This window comes from Struthio camelus, chromosome W, assembly GCF_040807025.1.
Source record: "Struthio camelus isolate bStrCam1 chromosome W, bStrCam1.hap1, whole genome shotgun sequence".
Taxonomy (NCBI): Eukaryota; Metazoa; Chordata; class Aves; order Struthioniformes; family Struthionidae; genus Struthio; species Struthio camelus.
The window spans coordinates 9,907,225-9,930,386 of record NC_090981.1 but is presented as its reverse complement, the minus strand read 5'-3'; the positions used below and the strand labels follow the sequence as shown (position 1 = coordinate 9,930,386).

The following is a 23,162-nucleotide window of genomic DNA, read 5'->3' as shown; positions in this document are numbered from 1 at the left end:
GGCCAGAGACAGTGATCAGGGTCAGCCTCAGTCCAGTCACCAGGCAGGTCTGTAGTGATGAGGCAGGCCCGAGCTCAAGCCAGAAAGCTGAGCCAGTGGGTCCAGGTCAGACTCAGGGAGGTAGGAGACCAGGTGCAGACACAGCTGCTGCACAGCTGTGATGTAGCACAGGCAGGGCCAGCAGTGCAGCCTCAGCTTAAAAGCAGCTCCCAAGGGCAAGGAGGGGCAGGGCCTTGCTTCTAGCTTGCTTCACAACAGCTCTTAGCAGTGAGGGAGCTGACCCTGGGCTCAGCCACCTAAATTCTTTCACTTAGCCAACTAAACTCCTAGAAGGGGGATGCATTCTGGGCCCTGACACCTAGGTCACAAAAATGTGGTTTAAAAGATAAATCGATATTGTTAAAAAATAAAAATAAAAAAAAAAAACCAACACAAAACTTCTATCATTCCATATTCTTCCAAACAAATGCACAGATGTCACCAAAAAGTGTTCCACAGCAACAAAGAGAAGTGATGTGGATGTTTACAGTGCAGTCATCCTTGAGATAACTGAATGGATTCAGATTAGGGATGACTTTGGTCCACCAAATTTAGTCTATTGGCTGTTTTCACGTCAGCTATAAATTTTAAAAACAGTTAAAAGTTGCTTATGCACTTACTTAATTAGGAAAAAAACCATAAACTTAATAGTAAAGATTACCTTGACAGGGCAGCAACGACAACTGGAATGACAGGCTATGAACCGATTCTGATGCAAATTAGGCTCGATGCGAAGAGGCACAGAATTAACAACAACAACAACAAAAACTAAGACTGTACACCTGAATAGTGGCCTTTACCACTCAGATCAGAGGAGAAAAATTATTTTACAACAATAATAAAACGCATGAGGATTCATAGCAAACGAACGTGCCGCAGAGCACATTCCCCAGTGGCTGTTGGAGGTACTGCATCAGCTGTGTCTGAGGCTTCAACCCAGACAGACCCTCAGACAGCAGATGTAGCTCTACAGGTGTCAGGCTGCAGGGAGTGCCTGGGGCCTCTCTGTGAGGCCTGGGCTGACAGTCAGCTCTCCTGCAGAAGGTGTCCTGTGGTTGACCAGTTGTATCGCCAGGTAAAGGAGTTATGGGAGGAAGTCAGTAGGCTGCGTAGCATCTGAGAAGATGAGCAGGAGACGGACAGGGCGTTCTCGGAGACTGTTCAGCTCCGGGAGTCCCCTGCCCCCACTGCAGCGGAGTTGCTGGAGAGCTCTGTACTGTGTGTAACAGTACATCATAACACTGTTGAAGAAGGCTGGAAACTGGTCACTTTTTGTAGAAGAAGAAAGGCTCTTGCTCCTCCTGAAGGCTTGCCTTTGAGGAACAGGTTCAGTGCCCTCCAGGCTGAGGAGGAGCTGGGCATGGCTCCAAGGGAGGCAACTGGCCTGGCAGACCCTGTGCCATGCAGGAACACCTGGAAGAAGCAGCGAGTGATTGTTGTGGGTGACTCCCTGCTGCAGGGGACAGAGGCACCTATCTGCCGACCTGACCTCTTGTCTAGAGAGGTTTGCTGCCTGCCAGGGGCTCGAATAAGAGATGTCGTGGAAAGACTGCCAAGGCTTGTCCATGCATCGGACTACTACCCTCTGCTGATCTTCCATGTGGGCACTAATGACACCAAGGGCAAACTGGGTACCCTCAAACAGAACTTCAGAGCTCTGGGAATGGTGGTCAAGGGTCTGGGAGCCCAGGTCGTTTTCTCCTCAATCCTGCCTGTGAGGGGAAAGGACAGGAGGAGGAGTAGACGAGTTTTCCAAGTTAACAGCTGGCTGCGCCGCTGGTGTTGGCAACAGGGCTTTGGTTTCTATGACCATGGAACGCTGTTTGAAGATCAACAGCTGATGGGGAGCGATGGGATCCACCTCACCAAGCAGGGCACGTGTGTCTTTGCCAACAGATTGGCCAGCCTGGTAAGGAGGGCTTTAAACTAGGAGAGATGGGGGAAGGGGAGTGGTATAGTGGCAGGGGAGTCAGTAAAACACCGCTCAAGTCAGGATGCCTCCAGCGGGTGCATGCAGCCAGGGGAGACAGCATGCAACATGGCTATGGAGGATCCTCTTGCACCTCTCCTGGGAAGCTTGCATGCTTGACTGGCTCTCTGAAATGCCTGTATACCAATGCACGCAGCATGGGGAATAAGCAGGAAGAACTAGAGATCTGTGTGCAGTCACAGGGCCATGATCTCATTGCAGTTACAGAGACATGGTGGGATAGTTCACATGACTGGGATGCGGTCATGGATGGCTATGTGCTTTTTAGGAAAGACAGGCCAGGAAGGCGAGGTGGTGGAGTTGCCCTTTATGTGAGGGAGCAACTGGAATGTATGGAGCTCTGCCTCGGGGTGGATGAAGAGCAAGTTGAGAGCCTATGGGTAAGGATTAAAGGGCAGGGTAACATGGGTGACACTGTGGTGGGGGTTTACTCCAGGCCACCTGACCAGGAAGAAGTCATCGATGAGGCCTTCTACAGACAGCTGGAAGTAGCCTCACGATCACAGGCCCTGGTTCTCATGGGAGACTTGAACCACCCTGACATCTGCTGGGAAGACAGCACAGCTAGGCACAAACAGTCAAAGAGGTTCCTGCAGAGGATTGATGATCATTTCTTGACTCAGGTAGTGGAGACGCCAACAAGGAGAGGTGTAATGCTAGACCTTGTACTAACGAACAAAGAAGGTCTAGTTGGAGATGTGATGGTTGGGGGCAGCCTTGGCTGCAGTGACCATGAGATGGTGGAGTTCAGGATCCTACGAGGAGGGAGCAGGGCAATAAGTAGGATTGCAACGCTGGACCTCAGGAGAGCTAACTTTGGCCTCTTCAGGGACCTACTTAGGGGAATCTCATGGGGGAGGGCCCTAGAAGGAAGAGGGGTCCAAGAAAGCTGGTTAATATTCAAGCATCACTTCCTCCAGGCTCAAGATCGGTGCATCCCTCTGAGTAAGAAGTCCAGCAAAGCGGGCAGGAGACCTGCATGGATGAGCAAGGAACTCCTGGCAAAACTCCAACAGAAGAAGGAAGTACACAGAATGTGGAAAAGGGGACAGGCCACTTGGGAGGAATACAGGGACGTTGTCAGAGTGTGCAGGGATGCGACAAGGAAGGCTAAGGCCCATTTGGAATTAAATCTGGCAAGGGATGTCAAGGACAACAAGAAGGGCTTCTTCAAATACATCAATAGCAAAAGGAAAACCAGGGAAAACGTGGGCCCACTGCTGAATGGGGCGGGTGCCCTGGTGACGAAGGATACAGAGAAGGCAGAGTTGCTGAATGCTGCCTTTGCTTCAGTCTTCACTGCTAAGGCCAGTCCTCAGGAATTCCAGGCCCTGGGGACAAGAGAGGAAGGCTGGAGAAAGGAAGACTCTCCCTTGGTCGAGGAGGATCAGGTTAGAGATCTTTTGTCCAAAATTGACATCCATAAATCCATGGGCCCTGATGGGACGCACCCACGAGTGCTGAGGGAGCTGGCGGATGTTATCACTAGGCCGCTCTCCATCATCTTGGAAAGGTCCTGGAGATCAGGAGAGGTGCCTGAGGACTGGAAGAAAGCCAGTGTCACCCCAGTCTTCAAAAAGGGCAAGGAGGAGGAGCCAGGGAACTACAGGCCTGTCGGCCTCACCTCCATCCCTGGAAAGGTGATGGAACAGCTCCTCCTGGAGGTCATCACTAAGCATCTGGAGGACAAGAAGGTGATCAGGAGTAGTCAGCATGGATTCACCAAGGGGAAATCATGCTTGACCAATCTGATAGCCTTCTATGACGGAATGACTGGCTGGGTAGATGAGGGCAGAGCAGTGGATGTTGTCTCCCTGGACTTCAGCAAGGCTTTTGACACTGTCTCCCATCACATCCTCATAGGCAAGCTTAGGAAGTGTGGGCTAGATGAGTGGACAGTGAGGTGGATTGAGACCTGGCTGGATGGCCGAGCTCAGAGGGTTGTGGTGAATGGCGCAGAGTCAAGTTGGAGGCCTGTGGCTAGTGGTGTCCCCCAGGGGTCAGTCCTGGGTCCAGTCTTGTTCAATGTATTCCTCAATGACCTGGAGGAAGGGACAGAGTGCACCCTCAGCAAGTTTGCTGATGATACTAAACTGGGGGGAGTGGCTGACACACCAGAAGACTGTGCTGCCCTTCAGAGGGACCTGGACAGGCTGGAGAGGTGGGTGGAGAGGAACTTCAGGGTCCTGCACCTGGGGAAGAATAACCCCAGGCACCAGTACAGGCTGGGGGCTGACCTGCTGGAAAGCAGCTCTGCAGAGGAGGACCTGGGAGTCCTGGTGGACAAGTTAACCATGACCTTCTTGGCCACAAGGGCACATTGCTGGCTCAATGGCATCCTGGGCTGCATTAGGCAGAGTCTTGCCAGCAGGTCAAGGGAGGTGATCCTGCCCCTCTACCTAGCCCTGGTGAGGCCTCACCTGGAGTGCTGTCTCCAGTTCTGGGCTCCCCAGTGCAAGAGAGACATGGCACTCCTGGAGAGAGTCCAGCGGAGGGCTACAAAGATGATGAGGGGACTGGAGCATCTCTCCTATGAAGAAAGGCTGAGAGCTGGGACTGCTCAGCCTGGAGAAGAGAAGACTGAGAGGCAATCTCATCAACGTGTACAAGTATCTGAAGGGAGGGTGTCGAGAGGATGGGTCCAAACTCTTCTCAGTGGTGCCTAGTGACAGGACAAGAGGCAACGGGCACAAACTGAAACACAGGCAGTTCCATCTGAACCTGAGGAAAAACTTCTTTCCTCTGAGGGTGACTGAGCACTGGAACAGGTTGCCCAGAAAGGTTGTGAAGTCTCCTTCACTGGAGATATTCAAAACCTGCCTGGACGCGATCCTGGGCAATGTGCTCTAGGTGACCCTGCTTGAGCAGAGGGCGTTGGACTAGATGATCTCCAGAGGTCCCTTCCAACCTTGGGCATTCTGTGATTCTGTGAAATCTCTGTAGACTGCAAGCAGATAAGGAGCCTGAATCTGTTCAGATCTGTAGCTGTGATATTACCTTTATAAAAATCATAAATATTAACAAGTTGCTAATAGATACTGTTAGCATTATTATCTGACAGAAAACAAAACTTACAAGTTGAGAATTAACAGGAACACACAAGGTTCTATACCTTATAAGGTAAGTTATTTAGTAGCTATTCTAATTATCCAGTGGATGTTAGAAAAAAGTAATAACACTTATTTCAGAAAAAAGTCAGTAGAGCTTTCTGTGTCAAATTCACCTCTAGTATAACTGTAATGAAGTCAGCAGTGTTTCATAAAGGAAATTTTGGCACACTGAAAACATGTATATTCCTTATGCATCCTTTAGAGTACAAATTTAAAATACACAAAACATTATATACTTCAGTGAGGAATACAATGAGTCACAGAAGAGTATAACCTATTCAGTTGCACTGTAACATATATTAAATAGACCCCATTCCTTTAATTGTAATATGCGAGCCAATAGCTTTGTATACTTACACCTCCATCTATCGGCCTCTGATCATCACAGTCCCTGGTTGGGCTAATGTCCTGCCTCATCACCCAAATAGGTTCTTTTGGTTCATCAGGGGTATAAGGAGAACGAACAGTCCTTGTCTTCACTTCCTCAATAGCCTCTTTAATATCTTTGATGGCCAGTGATATCGCATCCCTTTTTTCCTTGCTGTACCTCTGTATCAACTCTCCTGAGTTGGCTGTGGCTCTAGAACTAGCTAACAGTTGACCATTGCTTTTGTGTCCCCTGCCAGGGAGGGCATGAGCGTGCTCCAAACTCTGTTCTGCCTCTGGCATATCTTCAGCAGCCTTGTCCAAGCTCTGAGAGCTCATGCTCTGTTTCACCTCTGCCACAATGTGATCAATATCTTCCTCTTGTTCGTAGCTGTCCATTCTTGGATATGGCGCAAACTCTGCCTCCTTCTCAGGGCTGTCAGACTCTCCATCAGATCGCTCATCATAATGATGAAGGCGGGCACCAAGAGCTTCCGTTCGATAGTTGTCAGCTTCCTCCCTTTCCCGCTCATAGAGCTGAAGCCCCTCCCTGACATTAAGGTCTGGCACATCCCCTATCTCCTCATACACATGCTCCTGCAGCCTATAGTCAGCATAGGGCTCGGCATACCGCTCATCCTCTCCTTGGTGGAAGGGCTGGTGAGCATAGACATAACCCGAGTATGCTGCATTCATGGCTTCCTCATGTTCGATTGAATGGAAACGTACGTGATCAGGCAGCGTTTGATTATGAATGGCCTCAGTATGCTCTGCCTCAGCATTTTCTATGTACTCCTCAGATTCAGGCCTGTACTGCACTGCATATGTACTCTCATCCTCATTCTCCTGAGCTCTATCTACATCATAGCCATCCTCTGCTGTAGCTATAACATCGCCTTCTGCGGCATCCATGTGATTGTGGAAGCCGCTCTCAGTGCTGGCTGATCGAGCTAGCACCTCTTCCTCCCCAGACAGTATCCCTTGGCAGCTGTTTCTGTGCCTTGAGTAGCAAATCACATACTGTTGTTCCTCTTCTACCTCCGAGTGCTCCAGGTCAGCTTCCACTGACTCATTCATCTCTTCATTTACCTCTCCCTCAGATGGTACGACCAAATGGTTCATGGAAAATTCCGATATGTAGGCCTTTAGAAGGTATTTGTCTACCAAGGCTGGAAAGAAATTAAGAGAGTGAGGTTATACAAAAAAGAAACAAAATAAAATGAAAAAATAAATTAAAAAAATAAAGTCAATAAACAATCCCAGACTAGACATCTCCAACATGATGAGGAGTTCCAACTGAGCTCCTCATCCTAAGGCACCTTATAATCAACAGAGAGAAAAAAGGCACTTCTAGGGTGTAATCCAAAGTGCCTGTTTCTCTTCCCTAGGGAAGCATAAGATAGCTAGCTCCAATATAGACAACTTCATGGAATACATCTAAAATTATGCAAAATTAGTCCTGCTCCAAATGTCTTTCCTAAAACAGGGAACAGACATTAATAATATTCATAATCATGACCTTTGCCACCTTGAGACTAGTGAGCCATTTTAGTTTTACTGAATTTGTTCTGATCAGAGTAGAAAAAAAAAATCTCAAATGATGATATAATTACTAAAGAGGTCTGCCAACAATGATAATTATGTAGGGCATGGAAATAAGAAAAACCTATAAGAATATAGCTTAGCCTCTAGAGGTTTCTCAGAGCAGCCAGGCTTACCTAGCTCAGAGTAGTTTTTACCTGCCAACTTCAGCTATTCTGAACATTGCCCAATGTTTTAAAATGTAGCATCATAAATATAAGAATACATCTCATGTATTTCAAGTCCAACCACATACCCGTGAGTAAAATATAATTTTAGCCTGTGGTTTACCATCACATATAAGGGAAAAAAGATGCCTGTCAGAAGATTTATATTTTGAAGATACTATAAGATGTATGCATCAGATACCAATAATAATAAAAAAAAGAATTCAACAGATAAAGTAGAACTTGAATCAAATTTAGTGAACTAAGGCAGAGGCTTAAACGATACTGCTACACTAAAGCTCTGTACAAAACCACAGGTTGTTGGGTTTTCCATTTGTTTGGGTTTTTTGTGTGTGTTTTTTTTTGTTTTTTTCTCCTGCAGACAAAAAAGCAATAGTGAGCTCAGCTGCCTTCCATCAGAGTTCCTGATAGGCAGGGGAGAATAGATGGGAGTTATTTGTGCTACAACTCTATAGGAACTCCAGTGGGTGTAGCTTCCAGTTCAGCAAATGTTTCTCCTCATCTATGCCACACCCACTGTTTTAGTTTTTAAAACTAAGTCCTTAAAAGAGAGAAAAAAAATAAATCTTGGCCCTGGCTCCAGATAGACTTTTTTCACTTCTAGAAACAGCACATACATAGCTTGCACAAATCTAACATGCTATGCTTAACCTCTAATATATGCCTTTCCCACCTTCATAAAAAAAAAAAAACAAAACAAAACAAACCCAGGACTTAAGTCATAATACATAGATGTAAAATACTAATTAAGAAATCACATAAAAACATAACTGAACAGGTAAAGATACTATACACAAAACTAACTGAGCCTTCTAGGAGTACATATAAACAAAAAGCAAACAGAAGTAGCTCATGGATTTAGACTTATGTCAAAAGAAGTATTTGAAAGTTTGGGGTGGGTTGTTTTGTTTTAAATGAAAAAAGTGAAAGTATGTCAACACCCTCCAGACTTCTAAAGAACTGAGAAGTTAAAGACTTCTTAAAATGTGTATTATAAATAATAAAAAAGAAAAAGCCCACAAAACAGAGTACTAGAGCTATATTATTTAAGGAAACACTACAAAGAACATCAGTATTGAAGAGCTTTCAGTTTTAAGCACGGATTAAAGAAAAAGAACAGCGAAGATGATAATGCATATTAGGGCTTAGAAAAGTCCATTCCAAGAAGGAATCCAATCCAAGAAGGATTCATTGCTCCCATTGAAGTTTGTGATAAAATTCCTACTGATTTACAGAGATACAGAATTAGGCCCAAATAGTATTATTTAGAAATCCTACCTTCAGTAAGTTGCACTCAAAGCACCAATGACATCTGGGTAAGAGTCAGTGGCTTACTCACAGATAAAGGGTAGTAATAAAGAAAAATGAAGTCACACATAGCCCATAGCCACATGGGATTTGTATCCTGCCACATATCACAGGATCGTTTAGGTTGGAAGGGACCTCTGGAGATCATCTAGTCCAACCTCCCTGCTCAAGCAGGGTCACCTAGAGCAGATTGCCCAGGATCACATCCAGACGGGTTTTGAATATCTCCAGCAAAGGAGACTCCACTACCTCTCTGGGCAACCTGTTCCAATGCTCTGTCACCCTCACAGTGAAGAAGTTTTTTCTCAGGTTCAGATGGAACTCCCTGTGGTTCAGTTTCTGCCCATTGCCTCTTGTCCTGTTGCTGGGCACCACGGAGAAGAGGCTGGCCTCATCCTCTTGACACTCCCCCTTCAGATACTTGTACACGTTTATGAGATCGCCTCTCAATCTTCTCTTCTCCAGGCTGAACAGGCCCAGCTCTTGCAGTCTTTCTTCATAGGAGAGATGCTCCAGCCCTCTAATCATCTTGGTAGCCCTCCGCTGGACTCTCTCCAGGAGTGCCATGTCTCTCTTGTCCTGGGGAGCCCAGCACTGGAGACAGCACTCCAGGTGAGGCCTCACCAGGGCTGAGTAGAGGGGCAGGATCACCTCCCTCGTCCTGCTGGCAACACTCTGCCTAATGCACCCCAGGATCCCATTGGCCTTCTTGGCCACAAGGGCAAACTGCTGGCTCATGTTTAACTTGTTGTCCACCAGCACTCCCAGGTCCTTCTCTGCAGAGCTACTTTCCAGCAGGTCAACCCCCAGCCTGTACTGGTGCATGGGGTTATTCCTGCCTAGGTGCAGGACCTTGCACTTGCCTTTGTTGAACTCCATGAGGTTCCTCTCTGCCCACCTCTCCAGCCTGTCCAGGTCCCTCTGAATGGCAGCACAGTCTTCTGGTGTGTCAGCCTCTCCCCCCAGTTTTGTATCATCAGCAAACTTGCTGAGGGTGCACTCTGTCCCTTCCTCCAGGTCATTGATGAATATACTGAACAAGACTGGACCCAGGACTGACCCCTGGGGGACACCACTAGCCACAGGCCTCCAACTTGACTCTGCGCCATTCACCACAACCCTCTGAGCTCGGCCATCCAGCCAGTTCTCAATCCACCTCACTGTCCACTCATCTAGCCCACACTTCCTGAGCTTACCTAGGAGGATGTGATGGGAGACAGTGTCAAAAGCCTTGCTGAAGTCCAGGGAGACAACATCCACTGCTCTCCCCTCATCTACCCAGCCAGTCATTCCATCATGGAAGGCTATCAGATTGGTCAAGCATGATTTCCCTTTGGTGAATCCATGCTGACTACTCCTGATCACCTTCTTGTCCTCCAGATGCTTAGTGATGACCTCCAGGAGGAGCTGTTCCATCACCTTTCCAGGGATGGAGGTGAGGCTGACAGGCCTGTAGTTTCCTGGCTCCTCCTTCTTGCCCTTTTTGAAGACTGGGGTGACATTGGCTTTCTTCCAGTCCTCAGGCACCTCTCCTGATCTCCAGGACCTTTCCAAGATGATGGAGAGTGGCCTAGCGAGAACATCCGCCAGCTCCCTCAGCACTCGTGGGTGCATCCCATCGGGGCCCATGGATTTATGGATGTCAAGTTTAGACAAAAGATCTCTAACCTGATCCTCCTCAACCAAGGGAGAGTCTTCCTTTCTCCAGCCTTCCTCTCTTGTCTCCAAGGTCTGGAATTCCTGAGGACTGGCCTTAGCAGTGAAGACTGAAACAAAGGCAGCATTCAATAACTCTGCCTTCTCTGTATCTTTTGTCACCAGGGCACCTGCCCCATTCAGCAGCGGGCCCACGTTTTCCCTAGTCTTCCTTTTGCTATTGATGTATTTGAAGAAGCCCTTCTTGTTGTCCTTGACATCCCTTGCCAGATTTAATTCCAAATGGGCCTTAGCCTTTCTTGTCGCATCCCTGCACGCTCTGACAATGTCCCTGTATTCCTCCCAAGTGGCCTGTCCCCTTTTCCACATTCTGTGTACTTCCTTCTTCTGCTGGAGTTTGGCCAGGAGTTCCTTGCTCATCCATGCAGGTCTCCTGCCCGCTTTGCTCGACTTCTTACTCAGAGGGATGCACTGATCCTGAGCGTGGAGGAAGTGACGCTTGAATATTAACCAGCTTTCTTGGACCCCTCTTCCTTCTAGGGCCCTCACCCATGAGATTCCCCTAAGTAGGTCCCTGAAGAGGCCAAAGTTAGCTCTCCTGAGGTCCAGCGTTGCAATCCTACTCATTGCCCTGCTCCCTCCTCGTAGGATCCTGAACTCCACCATCTCATGGTCACTGCAGCCAAGGCTGCCCCCAACCTTCACCTCTCCAACTAGACCTTCTTTGTTCGTTAGTACAAGGTCTAGCATTGCACCTCTCCTCGTTGGCGTCTCCACCACCTGAGTCAAGAAATTATCATCAATGCTTTGCAGGAACCTCTTTGACTGTTTGTGCCTAGCTGTGCTCTCTTCCCAACAGATATCAGGGTGGTTGAAGTCTCCCATGAGAACCAGGGCCTGTGATCGTGAGGCTTCTTCCAGCTGTCTGTAGAAGGCCTCATCTATGGCTTCCTCCTGATCAGGTGGCCTGTAGTAGACCCCCACAACAGTGTCACCCATGTTACCCTGCCCTTTAATCCTTACCCATAGGCTCTCAACTTGCTCTTCATCCACCCCGAGGCAGAGCTCCAGACATTCTAGTTGCTCCCTCACATAAAGGGCAACTCCACCACCTCGCCTTCCTGGCCTGTCTTTCCTAAAAAGCACATAGCCATCCATGACCGCATCCCAGTCATGTGAACTATCCCATCATGTCTCTGCAACCGCAATGAGATCATGGCCCTGCGACCACACACAGATCTCTAACTCTTCCTGCTTATTCCCCATGCTGCGTGCATTGGTATACAGGCATTTCAGAGAGCCACTCAAGCACGCAGGCTTCCCAGAAGAGGTTAAAGAGAATATCTTTAACTGAATGACATCAAGTTAGGGAAGATGTCAAAATTCAACTACATAAAGACTATCTATACCTGAACTCAAATAAGCTATCAAATGCCACAATATTTACTACAACCAAAGCTAAGACAACATCCAAGAACACATGACCCAATTTTAAAGTCACATAACACAAGATCAATTTCAACGTACTAGCATGCAAGAGATACATTACTGACCACTACAGCCGTGAGAAATTAAAAAGAGACAAACTATTTAAAATATTGTTACAGACTACTTGAAGGCTTCAACATTTTCATTTTGTAAAACAGAAGTTTCTAAAGTAAAACGGTTTTAGTTGTGAAACTGCTCTGATATCCTAAAAGCGTAAAAAAAAAGAAAAAATTCCCATACTCCAAAAAATTAGTTTTCACTGGAGAAAAAAAAATCATTTCTGGTTCTCCCTCTCCCAATCACTCCAATTTAATTTCATTTTTTTCATTTTGCAAAGAAAAAAAATGGAAAACATCTTAATGGTGTATGAAAGTTTTACCTATAGAACTTTGGATCTGAGTAACAACACTTAAGTTACTGGGGTTTAGGTGACCTTTGATGAAAAATAAGCTCTTAAATCATGTACATTCATTTAACTATTTAACATTTGGGCTTTAATAAGACCACCACCTTTATACATGGTATCTAGAAGGCATGTGAAAAATGCAATGTTCTTCTCTCGGTAACGTTTCCCTCAAGCAGATGCAAGGTCTTTCTGATTATTCTCACCAGGCTTTCACAAAACAGGAAAAAAAAAATATCAAAAAAATCAAAAAACACATACCACCCTACATAAAATACCATAAATAGAAGAGAATATAAGCAGGAGAGGCCATTTGACTCTGTAAAGACACAACGCCCATCTGAAAGATGTCATACTTTCACATTAATTACCCAGAACAGCAGCTTTGTTCCAATAATCAGACACCTATGAGAAAGTACTCTGAGTACTCCTAGCTTTGCGCTCAAATCTTGATGGATTAATTTATCTTCAAAACAGAGAAATCAGAGGTCAATTACTAATACAACTAGCTCTTCACTGAAGGTTAAACTACCTTCTTGGCTATGAAGAAAAAAAATATTAAACATCACATATTTTTAGGCAACAGAAAGAAGACTCACAGTAATTTGAAGTTTGAGGTTCACTCTTTGCTGCTTTATACTAAATAAAAACTCTTCAAGAAAAGCTACACCACCACCAAGCATGCTATCACCCTGAAGCAAGACTACAGCACTGATCACTGGTGCTAATCATAAAACATGCCATAGAAGAGCTGAAAATTCGAACATTCAGGTTCAAAGTGGTTTTTGTTTTTATTTGTTTCCAGAGTCCACAACTGTCTCCCTTCTGAATTGGTAACCTGTTTGGGAAACCTGATTGCTTACATTTCTGAGTATTAAGTAAATTAATAAAAAGAGATCACTTCTCCCAAAATAGCTTTAAAAAAATATATATATATGACTTGTAAAAATACTATATTCACTTACGGGCAAGAAACATACATTCCTTGAAAGTGACTTTAAAAAAAAAAAAAGAAAAAAAATCACACCTTGTTTCACACCTGTGAACCCTAATCATCATGAAACAGTAAAGCAAAACAGTTGTACATAAAAATTGCTGTGTACATAGAGTTTTCCACAAGAGCTTGTAGAATCCTTGTGTCACTGCAAAGTTTTAGACTCAGGACATAAGAGTTTCAACAGTGCAATCTGCCTTTAACATTTGCTGCAGTCTTTTATTTGAATTGCCTTCTTCATAAATAACCATATAAACTTCCATTTCTGAGCCCAAGCTACTCTTATGAATTTAGTAAGAGCAAAGTTTAAAATATGCACTCCACAACATTCAACAAAATAACCCTGTGTGTCCTAGCCATCAATTGCTAGATAATCTATTTTCGTTTAGATTTTTTTCTGTGGCCGCTGGCACAATGAAATACAAAGTAAGAGAGGTAAAGCAGGAGAAGGGGGAAGGGAAAAAAAAAAAGAAAAAAGAGAGAACGTGTTGGAAGGTAAATTATGCAGGGAAAAAGATCAAATGAGATTTAGTAAGGTACATGTTGTATGTGTTTTTTTTTTAAATATGGCAGAGTTGCTTTAGGTCTTAAAAACTGCAGTATTTGGTAGTACGTATACTTTTCACTCTGGTCAGCTGATGCAATTTTTGGGAGAGGTTGAAAATTACTTTCTGCATGTTTACTAGTCACAGTGTCGTAATCAAAACCATTTTCACCAAAGTGTTCAAAAATTTGAATACATTCCTTGATTCATGTTATTTAATCCTACCAAAATTTCAATTCATCTTCAAGTGTTTCAAATTAGTTGCAAAACTGTTCACAAGAGTGTAGAATAGGTTCATTATTTTAATACTTCTGAGGGGAAGAAATTTGAAAGTGTTTAAGAAAGGTCATCTCTAGGTAAAGACCAGACACTAAAAAAAAAAAAAAAAAGTCTGTCCAAACAGTGAAAAGTTCACTGAACTGATGAAAACCAGAAGAAACAAAACTTGCAACTTCACACTACACTACTTGCTCATGCCATTATCTCTATGCATGGGTAACACAGCATGTACGTGTAAATAATACGGACTTACTATCCACATGCCTTAATTCTAGTTCAACAAATGAACAGGACAGCTGCATTTTTCTTTTTTTTTTTTTTAAGGTGGAGAAATTAAAGATGTAAATACTTCAAATCTATGAATACCATATTTTCTTTTCTTAAGATATTTGCCAATCATAATAAGGTATGTAAGTTTCAAAAGGGGCTTGTTTCTCCTACTAAGTTGAGCAGTCCTGTTTCTGACTACAACTGGTCTAAACCACTATAGAGATTCCATTGACATGGTAATATTTTCACTAAAAGGGAGCTATATATTGGCCTGTGCTTGTGACATCACACCCACGTTCATGGCAACTGATAGCAATTTTTTTTTTTAAACAGTCACAGCTAGCCAAATATCAAAATTTCTGTCACAGTACTCAGTGGCTTACAACCCATGGTTCCTCACAACTGAAAGGGCAAAAAAAAAAAAAGTTAAGTTTTGTTAACAAAAGAACAAAAACTGCAAAAGGATTATTTATGACCAATAAAATTCTGAGTTATTTGAACAAGACCCTCATAGGTTTAAGTCAGAGACAGAACACTGAACAAAACCTGGAAATTTTCAGGAAGGCAAACTGACACCTGAGTCTAGTTGGTATTGATGTTCCCACAGATAATTCAGTAAGCATTATAGTTTAATATACATCTATGAAGTTAACAATATAAGAAACTGAACATACAAACTGCACTGAATTGAAATTGAATTGGATTCAAGTCATTTATGCTGCAGAAGCGAATCACATGCCAGACTTCATTTTCCCCACTGTTTTTAAATTTAATTTTTGCTATAACCAGGATATAAAATTCTGTAGTGGGAAAGGGTACTAAATCCAGTAACATGAATCAGTAGTAGACTCCCAAAAACACATCACAGGCTAAACCTTGATTACAGTGAAGTAATTTGAATTTTGGCTTCTAATTTAAAAAAAAAAAAATACTCTTCACAGTAACTCCTAAAAATCTCTTTTAATTTGGAATGACATCATAATAAACAAAACCTGCAGAAGTCACAACTCTCATGTGGAGTCTGGAAATGCCAGCATTTCTTGAATGATGGATAACGAAGTTCTACTGCACCATGTTTTTTACCCCAAAGCATTTTTCACCCTCTCCCCCACCCCTCCTTCTTTTTTTTTTGGTCAATGCAGACTGACCCTTGCTGCAAGTATTCAAAAGCACATTCCTTATGTGCAGCAGTAGATGAAAAACTGCTGAAACTACTGAGGATCAGTTTAGAAAAATGCCAATTTATCCAAGAAACGCGTCTATAACTGTGGATAGTGTCTGAAAAATATCTTTAGGAAGAAAAAGAAGATGGGAAATGATTATATTTACAAATCTAACAGTTTACTGAAAACAGAAATTATTGAAATGCCCCCAAACTTAAACTCTACCCCTTTTTCATATGAATTTATGACAGAAAAAGCATTGTAGCAGCCCTGAATTCACATAATTTCAGAAAAGTAAGAATTTATTTAGGCATCCTAATTATTAAACTAAACAAAGAAAAGAAAAATCTATTTCAAATATCATTAAACCAGTACTTATTGAATACTTGATACATAGCTAGTATGCAATCAACAATGATTCAAATCTAACAGATACAAGATGAAAAAAATCCCTGAATCACCTGCTCACATCTCCCTCTCTACCTGAGGAAAAAGGAACTGAAAGGACTCTGCACCTGACATAACCAACCTCCCCAAGCTCTTTTATTAATAAAAAAATCCAGACCTAGAATCACTAGTCATCCCTCCCATTAACATTCATCCTTTCTTCCAAATGGAAGTCACAATTTCCAATACCTGTTCTGTTTTGTTCAAGATCTAAGTTTTAGTTTTAAACAGTCTTTGATTCAGACACACCAGATCTCATGAATGTGTACAGGCGAATGAGAAGAGAGAGGCCGAGCGCGCGACTGAGCGAGACAGAGAGACCGAGCTTGAGTGTGACAGAGAAAAACATTTATGAGCAAGCACTGCTCAGGAAAGGAATAGGCCATTCTTCGCAATAAAATCCTGCCAACAGAAGAAACACAGGCAATGGACTCGAGGGGAATTAAAGACCACCTAAAGAAAGACCACCTATAGACCACCATAGAAAGGTTGCCTGATGTTATAACCCAAAGAAGTAGTAATCCAAAGGCAGTGGAGACAAAAATCTTGATGAGACTCCTCAGACAGCCATCTCAGTAGAGGAAGTGTAACAACAGATTTCACACACTGGATCAAAGATGCTAAAAAAGACATTAACCAATCCCAAATAGCAAGTGGTACAGTGAGAAAGTGTGCTTGCTCTTACCAACAGAACATTACAGCTTAAGTATCATAAATAAAATTACTATTATGAAAGCCTAAAGTAAGGAAATTTGGTTTTCTTGTATGTTTTTTACTGCACAGTTATTCATTAATAGCTTACTATTTTTTTCCCAGGATTTATTATGGATTGCATCTTAAATTAGCTGCCAAGATAACCTACAAATTTGACCACTGGAATTGCTGCACTGACATTTAAATCATGCTTATTAATAAAGTCAGTTTCCAAAAAAGAAAGAAATCAGAATAGCATGTAAGCAAATATAAATATTATAGCGTGAGGCTAGCTTCAATCTTTATTAGAGAGATTGTCCCCATTAGGCTTCTTCAACTTAGTGCAGCAAGCTATTGAATACTGTTCCAGGAAAGATTGTTTCAAAGGAGAAAAAGCATAAAAAGGTTAAAACAGTAGAATAGAGAGCATATTGGATGAATTCAATGAAAACGTAATGAAAAAGTGTTTAAACTACAGTAACTTTCCAAACAGTCTGTCACACATTCAGTTAAAACAAAAATTCCTTGGTGGGCATTAGCTACATCTGAGAACTTCAAGCTAAGAGAACATTCCCTCATGGGTAGCCATCAGGGTTCAGAAAATATAAAAGGAAGAGGGACACAATTCTCCTTCGACTCATTTTTGTCAGGGCGCAGCAAGGGCTAGCTGCTCCCGAAGGGAAGGTAAGCCAGAAACTGAGCATGATAACAAGGCAAACAAAAGCAGTGACCTCACCAACAAGGAGGAGCCAGAATGCAGAGCAGCAAGTCCAGGTCAGGATGAGGGCCAGAGACATAGGTCTGCTTAATTATTGTAACTGGGGCTGCCTGATATGACTGGAAACCATCAAACGGGACTTCAGAGCTCTGGGGGTGGTGGTCAAGGGTCTGGGAGCCCAGGTCATTTTCTCCTCAATCCTGCCTGTGAGGGGAAAGGACAGGAGGAGGAGTAGACGAGTTTTCCAAGTTAACAACTGGCTGTGCTGCTGGTGTTGGCAGCAGAGTTTTGGTTTCTATGACCATGGGACCCTGTTTGAAGATCGACAGCTGATGGGGAGAGATGGGATCCACCTCACCAAGCAGGGCACGTGTGTCTTTGCCAACAGATTGGCCAGCCTGGTAAGGAGGGCTTTAAACTAGGAGAGATGGGGGAAGGGGAGTGGTATAGTGGCAGGGGAATCAGTAAAACACCGCTCAAGTCAGGATGCCTCCAGCGGGTGCATGCAGCCAGGGGAGACAGCATGCAACGTGGCTATGGAGGATCCTCTTGCACCTCTCCTGGGAAGCTTGCATGCTTGACTGGCTCTCTGAAATGCCTGTATACCAATGCACGCAGCATGGGGAATAAGCAGGAAGAGTTAGAGATCTGTGTGCGGTCGCAGGGCCGTGATCTCATTGCAGTTACAGAGACATGGTGGGATAGTTCACATGACTGGGATGCTGTCATGGATGGCTACGTGCTTTTTAGGAAAGACAGGCCAGGAAGGCGAGGTGGTGGAGTTGCCCTTTATGTGAGGGAGCAACTGGAATGTATGGAGCTCTGCCTCGGGGTGGATGAAGAGCAAGTTGAGAGCCTATGGGTAAGGATTAAAGGGCAGGGTAACATGGGTGACACTGTGGTGGGGGTTTACTCCAGGCCACCTGACCAGGAGGAAGTCATCGATGAGGCCTTCTACAGACAGCTGGAAGTAGCCTTGCAATCACAGGCCCTGGTTCTCATGGGAGACTTGAACCAGCCTGACATCTGCTGGGAAGAGAGCACAGCTAGGCACAAACAGTCAAAGAGGTTCCTGCAGAGGATTGAGGATAATTTCTTGACCCAGGTGGTGGAGACGCCGATCATTTCTCCACCACTTGGGTCAAGATGCCAACGAGGAGAGGTGCAATGCTAGACCTTGTACTAACGAACAAAGAAGGTCTAGTTGGAGATGTGATGGTTGGGGGCAGCCTTGGCTGCAGTGACCATGAGATGGTGGAGTTCAGGATCCTATGAGGAGGGAGCAGGGCAATAAGTAGGATTGCAACGCTGGACCTCAGGAGAGCTAACTTTGGCCTCTTCAGGGACCTACTTAGGGGAATCTCATGGGGGAGGGCCCTAGAAGGAAGAGGGGTCCAAGAAAGCTGGTTAATATTCAAGCATCACTTCCTCCAGGCTCAAGATCGGTGCATCCCTCTGAGTAAGAAGTCCAGCAAAGCGGGCAGAAGACCTGCATGGATGAGCAAGGAACTCCTGGCAAAACTCCAACAGAAGAAGGAAGTACACAGAATGTGGAAAAGGGGACAGGCCACTTGGGAGGAATACAGGGACGTTGTCAGAGTGTGCAGGGATGCGACAAGGAAGGCTAAGGCCCAGTTGGAATTAAATCTGGCAAGGGATGTCAAGGACAACAAGAAGGGCTTCTTCAAATACATCAATAGCAAAAGGAAGACTAGGGAAAACGTGGGCCCGCTGCTGAATGGGGCAGGTGCCCTGGTGACGAAGGATACAGAGAAGGCAGAGTTGCTGAATGCTGCCTTTGCTTCAGTCTTCACTGCTAAGGCCAGTCCTCAGGAATTCCAGACCCTGGGGACAAGAGAGGAAGGCTGGAGAAAGGAAGACTCTCCCTTGGTGGAAGAGGATCAGGTTAGAGATCTTTTGTCCAAACTTGACATCCATAAATCCATGGGCCCTGATGGGATGCACCCACGAGTGCTGAGGGAGCTGGCGGATGTTCTTGCTAGGCCACTCTCCATCATCTTTGAAAGGTCCTGGAGATCAGGAGAGGTGCCTGAGGACTAGGAGAAAGCCAATGTCACTCCAGCCTTCAAAAAGGGCAAGAAGGAGGAGGCAGGGAACTACAGGCCTGTCAGCCTCACTTCCATCCCTGGAAAGGTGATGGAACAGCTCCTCCTGGAGGTCATCACTAAGCATCTGGAGGACAAGAAGGTGATCTCCCATCACATCCTCATAGACAAGCTCAGGAAGTGTGGGCTAGACGAGTGGACAGTGAGGTGGATTGAGACCTGGCTGGATGGCCGAGCTCAGAGGGTTGTGGTGAATGGCGCAGAGTCAAGTTGGAGGCCTGTGGCTAGCGGTGTCCCCCAGGGGTCAGTCCTGGGTCCAGTCTTGTTCAATGTATTCCTCAATGACCTGGAGGAAGGGACAGAGTGCACCCTCAGCAAGTTTGCTGATGATACTAAACTGGGGGGAGAGGCTAACACACCAGAAGGCTGTGCTGCCATTCAGAGGGACCTGGACAGGCTGGAGAGGTGGGTGGAGAGGAACCTCATGAAGTTCAACAAAGGCAAGTGCAAGGTCCTGCCCCTTGGGGAGGAATAACCCCATGCACCAGTACAGGCTGGGGGTTGACCTGCTGGAAAGCTGCTCTGCAGAGAAGGACCTGGGAGTGCTGGTGGACAACAAGTTAAACATGAGCCAGCAGTGTGCCCTTGTGGCCAAGAAGGCCAAGGGTATCCTGGGCTGCATTAGGCAGAGTGTTGCCAGCAGGTCGAGGGAGGTGATCCTGCCCCTCTACTCAGCCCTGGTGAGGCCTCACCTGGAGTGCTGTCTCCAGTACTGGGCTCCCCAGGACAAGAGAGACATGGCACTCCTGGAGAGAGTCCAGCGGAGGGCTACAAAGATGATGAGGGGACTGGAGCATCTCTCCTATGAAGAAAGGCTGAAGGAGCTGGGCCTGTTCAGCCTGGAGAAGAGAAGACTGAGAGGCAATCTCATAAACGTGTACAAGTATTTGAAGGGGGGGGGGGGGTGTCGAGAGGATGAGGCCAGTCTCTTCTCAGTGGTGCCCAGCAACAGGACAAGAGGCAACAGGCACAAACCGAAACACAGGCAGTTCTGTCTGAACCTGAGGAAAAAACCTCTTTCCTGTGAGGGCGACAGAGCATTGGAACAGGTTGCCCAGAGTGGTAGTAGAGTCTCCTTCCCTGGAGATATTCAAAACCTGTCTGGATGTGATCCTGGGAAATATGCTCTAGGTGACCCTGCTTGAGCAGGGAGGTTGGACTAGATGATCTCCAGAGGTCCCTTCCAACCTAAACCATTCTGTGATTCTGTGACTCTGATCTTAATTCAAGTCCGAGCCCTGAATTTCACCATCCCAGATTTTGGGATCCCTGTCTGTGGCAGTCACCTTAAGGTCACTGACTGTTCCCCTAGCAGCATGGGCAGCTTGGCCCATAGCTTTTAATTCAGCCAGTTCAGCACTACTAGCTGCTAACTTCTGATTAGGCGTCTCTTTTGCACTGAGCACTTGTTAATGCATCCTTTAGCAAGCCATTACTCCAGGAGAGAACTTCAGCTGCATTTGTGACCTCTGTTAAGCAGTCCAATCTTTTTAAAGCTCTACTTGAAGCATACAGTATACACTGGCACACCCCCACAGCAAAGCAGCATCTCTCTCCCAGTGTTTTATGGGTCATATCCCTTCTATAACTCCCAGGCTAAGTTCCTTGGATCCTGCACTTGGAGGCAGCAGTCCAGGTGTGACCCATAGCAGAAATACAGAAAGTTGAAGGGGGGGGGGGGTGTCAATGAGCAGTATAGTAGGTTGAGGTCATATGCATAATGGCTTCTTCCTGCCACTTTATTCCTTAGCATATCTGCTTCAGTGTGGGTCACTCCACAGGCCACAACCTCTCCAGGGGTGTCTGTACCTCCTTTTGGAATAGAACATCCCCCCTCAAGAGGGTGTCCAGCTGCCTGTGGCTGGTGATTTCTTTGTTGAAGATGTTTGAGCAGGGGCTTTACGTGCTTCTCCCATTGGATAAAGTTTTAGCACACAATAGTTTTCCATTGTTTATATCTGTCAGTGCTGGCTAGAAATGCTTTTGACTGGCATAGGGCTGTTCATGACCTCCTCCCATATAGGTCACCATTGCAGCCCACTGCTACTTAAAAGCTTATATGCCCATTACAGCTTTCAACACCATCTCCCACAATATTCTTGTATCCAAGTTGGGACATAACAGTCTGGATAGGCACACAACTAGATGGGTAAAAAAAATGGTTAAATAATCACACTCAGAGTGTAGTAGTTAACGGATTGTCTCTACCTGGATTCCAGTGAGAAGTGGAAACCATGCGGGGGGGGGGGGGGGGGAATCTCCCTGGAACCTGTCCTAGGTAATATCTTTACCAATGACCTGGAGGAGACAGACTGTACTCTCATCAACTTTACACCAAATTAGGAGGGGACCAGTCAATATGCTCAAGGGCAGGGCTACCATCCAGAGGAACCTAGACAGGCAGGAGAAACAGGCCAACAAGAACCTCATGAAATACAACAAGGACAAATGCCAAGTCCTGCACCTGGGAAGGAAGAACCCCTGGCATCAGTACAGGCTGGGGAGCAGCTCTGCCAAAATTACCTGGGGGTCTTGGTAGGCAGCAAGCTGAACATGAGCCAGCAGCGTGCCCTGGCAGTGATGAAGGCTAACAGCACCCTGGGCTGGATTAACAGGAGTGCAACCAGTAGACCAAGGGAAGTGATTCTCCCCCCTCTACTCAGCACTCATTAGACCACATCTAGAATACTGGGTCCAGTTTTGGGCCCCCAAATGCAAGAAAAGCATTGACAAACTGGAATGAGTTCAGTGGAGGGCCACCAAGCTGGTCAGGGGGCTGGAGCACTTGCCCTATGAGGAGAGGCTGAGGGAACAGGGCTTATTCAGCCTGGAGAAGAGAAGGCTTCAGGGGGGCCTAATAGCAGCCTTCCAATGCCTATGAGGAGGTCATCAAGAAGATGGGGCCAGGCTCTTCACAGAGTATGCGATGAGGAAAAAACAAACAAAAAAGATAACTGTATCTGAGCAAGTCCAGCAAATGGCCACAAGGACAATTATGAGATTAGAGCATTTGACTTTGGAGAAGAGGCTGAGCAAGCTGGGTCTGTTCAGTCTGGGGAAGAGAAGGCTCAGGGGGAACTTATCAATATGCATACCTGATGGGAGGAGTAAAGTGGGAGCCAGACTCTTCTCACTGGTGCCCAGTGACAGGACAAGAGGCAATAGAACTTCCTGTGTTTCAATTTGTGCCTATTTATACATAAGAAAAAACTTTTATACTGTGAGGGTGGTCAAACACTGCACCAGGTTGCCGAGATACCATTCTTGGAGATATTTAAAGCCTGATGACAAGGTCCTGAGCAACCTGCTCTAGGCAACCCTACTTTGTGCAGGAGGGTGAAACAATATGATTTCCAGAGGTCCCTTTCAACCTCAACTATTTTGTGATTCTGTAATTGTTACAGAGGAGGTTTGCTCAAGATCTCCAGGCTACATCCACCCTGCTTTAATGGTGGAGGCACACACCCGGGGGGGGGGGGGGGGGCAAAGAACAGAAACTCTTAACTTTACATCCTTAGAACATCTCGAGCAGGAGACCAGATAGCAACCCACATAACTGCTAAGTGGCCTTAGATATAGAGCCAACTACTAAGTTCAGAAGCAATATGTAGTCAAGACAATAAGCCCTTATAGGGAACATCCATACACAGAGGTCTGACACCACATTGAATTCTGAGCCTGCTGTGGAACTGTTGCACATAGCAACCAGTGAGCATCCAGTTCCCCTCAGTCCATAGTGCCCATCTAAAATGGACCAGAGAGGGAAGGGGGCTATATTAGTGCAACCATGAAGTGTACA

At 45.4% G+C, this 23,162-nt stretch overlaps 1 protein-coding gene across 4 annotated transcripts in view; it reads right to left on the bottom strand.

Annotated features, from left to right (window-relative positions):
* Positions 1 to 23,162, bottom strand: part of LOC104139558 (amyloid-beta A4 precursor protein-binding family A member 1) — an 80,536-nt gene that overhangs the window by 44,730 nt on the left and 12,644 nt on the right. For all 4 annotated transcript variants that reach the window (XM_068925369.1, XM_068925371.1, XM_068925368.1 and 1 more), the window contains exon 2: positions 5,497 to 6,674. In XM_068925369.1, coding sequence (XP_068781470.1) covers positions 5,497 to 6,627 — 1,131 coding nt within the window. In that variant the 5' untranslated portion in view covers positions 6,628 to 6,674. The remainder of the gene's footprint in view (positions 1 to 5,496; positions 6,675 to 23,162) is intronic.